Raw genomic sequence first — 3,308 nt, forward strand, 5'->3', positions numbered from 1 at the left:
GAACAATGGACTTACTCCTTTGCCAGAGATAGAAGGATGCAGCCCCGCGTTAGGTGCCAAGTTCCGTCGGAGTTGAAACCTCGGAAGAGGGTGGCGATGCGCCGAAAAAAGTTGATCTAATTGATTTGTAGCTCAGGCATACATATTTATACTCTCGGATAGAGTCTAGTCCGTGTTGGACACGACATACAACTCCTAGTAGATAAAAAGAAATAACAAACTCCTATTTAAACTCTATCCCTAACACACACGAGTCCCGATCGGACTCTAACATTCTTAGAGATAAAATAAAAATCCTAACTAACTATAATTAATAGATAAATTTACGGCGCCAAGCCTTGGTCTTTACGATTTCTTTTCGAATCCAGTCTCTTCTTGATAAGATTTTCATCTGCTAGTTACGTCTTTTCTTAACTAAATCTAAGGAAATTTGCCTAATTTGGATGTTAACAATGACACACCCTGACACGCCGTGAAATAAGAGTTCCCTTATTCATGTTGTACATATATCGATGCATATTTTTCCATGGGGCAATGGCCCGGCGACAGACTCCTCCTCCTCTGCTGCGGTGCGCCAACCGTCACCTCCGGAGGCAGAGATAGAGAGCCGTCGTCCGGATGAGAATAGATCCGAAAAGCCAAACACGGCCCATTAGGTAATCTAGGATTAAAAAAAAAGAATGATATTACCCTCTTAAATTTTTATTGATCCGACAAAAATAGATTAACAATGTGAATTAGATTCTACTACAAGAAAATGCATCGGAGTCGAGACTCTTTTTCACGATGTACTGCCTAATGGTGTTTTACTCAAAACCGTTATAATTGGTTTCAAACTTCGTAATTATCATGGTTTGTTCCATTAGTTTTAGACATATTTTACCTTTTAACAAATTTTAGTCAATTAAAATGACCTTATACTCGCAATAAAATTAATTCATTGTAGACACAACAGGATTTGTGCTACATGGATCGATAACCACAAGGGATGCTACTAATGCTCAGGCTTTGTTATCGGCAGTCCCCGCGCCGCACGGTTGATCATGTCGAGCCCGCTCTCCAGCTGCACGACCACGCGCTCCTCCGCAAGCAGCTCTGGCGTGAAGAGCTCCCTCCACATCTCGTACCACGCCGTCGCCTGCTCCGGCGGTGGCCTGTCGCCCATCAGCAGCCGGTAGATGGCGCTCCTCCACTTCCCGAAGAACTCTTCCTCGAGGAGCGGCACCATGTGCTTCGCCGGCACGAGCGACGCCCACTTCATCACGAGAGGAAACGTGTTGCTCCTGCCCCACGTCAACCTCGCCGAGACCTTGAGGCTGCGCAGGGTCTCCCTCAGGCGAGGCACCACGTATTCCTGGAGAACGAATTCGTCCCAGCTCTCCGGGTCCATCACCTCCTTCCATGGCGCAGCTCTGTGGTAGTCGACGTTGGTCACGCCCCATTCGCAGAACGTCCCGCCGAGCGTCTTAGCTATGGTCTTGTACACGCTCCGTAGACGGCCGTGGCCGAAGTAGGCAATCCATGGGGCCATCCATTTGCTCGCCGGGGCCATCCATTTGCTCGCCGGCACATTCCACCAGGGCCACATCACCGGCGACCAATCCTCCGCGCTGGCCACGAGTTCTGGCAGGACGATCTTTTCCAGGATGAAGCGCATGGTCGACGGCGGAAGGTCCTCTTTCCACCTCTTCAAGAACTGGAGCATCTGCTCGGGATAACGAACGCCACGCCACGGCCACGCCTTCAGGGTCTGCCGCACGACGTCATCCACCAGCCGGTGGTACGCCAGTTTGGCCGACAGTGGCGCGTCCTCCCCGACGATGTCGCCGAGCGCTCGTATGGAGATGCGTGAATCCATGTTCACGGGCTCCAAGTCGACGCCCATTGGGAGCACCAGCGGAGGGAGCAGCGGCGCCGCGAGCCGGATCGCCTTGTACGCCAGCCGGCCCGTCCGGTACGCCTCTGGGAACTCCCGTTTCAGCCGGGCGAACTCATAGACCAGGGCACCCATCGTGAGCGTGCCCTTCCTGTCCTCCTCCCGGAGGGCAGCCAAGGCCCGGATGATCTGCGTCTTCGGCGAGGCTCTCTCTTCCCGGCCGTCGTCGTAGGCCGATGGGCTGCACCCGCGCATGTTAGCGGCCCGCACCCTAACACGCCGCCGTTCCAGAGCGCGCGCGGCGGCGTACTCGTCGCCCTCCCTCTGCAGAGTCTCGGTGGCACGGGTCTCCCTTAAGTCGAGGAGTTGGTCCGGATCTGGTGCTCTGTGGACCATGGTGTTGGCCTTTGGCAGCTCGTGGAGGAAGGCCAGTTAGATCCCCTCGACGGGATCGATAATCCCGTGGCCATGCTTGCCGAGGCCGGTGCCTTCCACGTAGTGCATACGCTCCATCATCCTCGCCACTGTCTGATTGGACGCCAGGCTCCCAGGCTCCGGCGGCGGCGAGGGCTCGTAGCAATAGCGGCATGCTGCTCGGAACGGGAGAGTCGACGGACGATCAAGGTAGTTCACCGCGTCGGTGTCGCCGTCGTCTCTGGTTGCACGCACAAACGTGATGCGCGGGAGCTCCTCCCTCTTCTCCGACACGGGGGCGACATTGGACTTCTTGCGCGTCTTCCTGGGCGGAAATTCATAGTCGTCGTAATCGTCGCCGGAGTCGGAGGACGTTTCGTAAGGATGACCGCTGTTCCGGGCGTTGGACGGCTCGCTGGGAGGCGGTGCGTCCGACGACACCAACTCCACCACCACGGCGGCGGCATTCGTGTTCGTGGATGGAACAGCGGTTCCCGGCTCTTCGTCGGACGTCTCGTCAGGATCACCGCTGTTCCCGGCGTTGGAGGAGTCGCAGGGAGGAGGTGCTGTGCCTAAAGGCGCTTCGTCCGACGACGACACCACCACCACGGCGGTAGCAGCAGCGTCGACGCCATCGACGTCGTGGGGCGGAGTGGCCAAAGGCGCTTGCGACTCGCCCATAGCCTTGCACTCACAGTCGCCGGAGTAACCGGAGGAAGCCATGAATAAAATCGCTAGCAGCCGCCGTGGAAACCGTGCGTTCTGACGCCTGCCCAATCGCCCTTTTAATGACCGGGTGGATTAGGCGTAGCCGCGTAAGACCCCGTCACCGAGTCCGTATCCGTATGGAACACCACTAATCCAGCGGGCTTGTAACAAACGGACTGGATTTTAAACCCGGAGGGCATGTCCCTCATTTATTGCATGTTATTTAAATAGTTATTAAAAATTATAAAAATAGATTAATATAAGATATATCACTAGACAAATATGAAAATTCAAATATGACTTGTACAAT

General features: G+C 54.6%; 1 protein-coding gene across 1 annotated transcript; it reads right to left on the reverse strand.

The window, feature by feature from the left end:
- Window positions 1-994: 994 nt before the first annotated feature.
- On the reverse strand, window positions 995-2,272 carry LOC121053263 (septin and tuftelin-interacting protein 1 homolog 1-like). Its single transcript, XM_040519916.1, has one exon. The coding sequence runs from the start codon at window positions 2,270-2,272 to the stop codon at window positions 995-997; it is 1,278 nt and encodes a 425-aa protein (XP_040375850.1).
- Between the last annotated feature and the right edge of the window lie 1,036 nt (window positions 2,273-3,308).

The sequence above is a fragment of the Oryza brachyantha genome, chromosome 1 (assembly GCF_000231095.2).
Source record: "Oryza brachyantha chromosome 1, ObraRS2, whole genome shotgun sequence".
Lineage (NCBI taxonomy): Eukaryota > Viridiplantae > Streptophyta > Magnoliopsida > Poales > Poaceae > Oryza > Oryza brachyantha.

Coding starts and splice junctions, on each gene's coding strand:
- LOC121053263 (XM_040519916.1), bottom strand. CDS start 2,272: ATGGTCCACAGAGCACCAGATCCGGACCAACTCCTCGACTTAAGGGAG.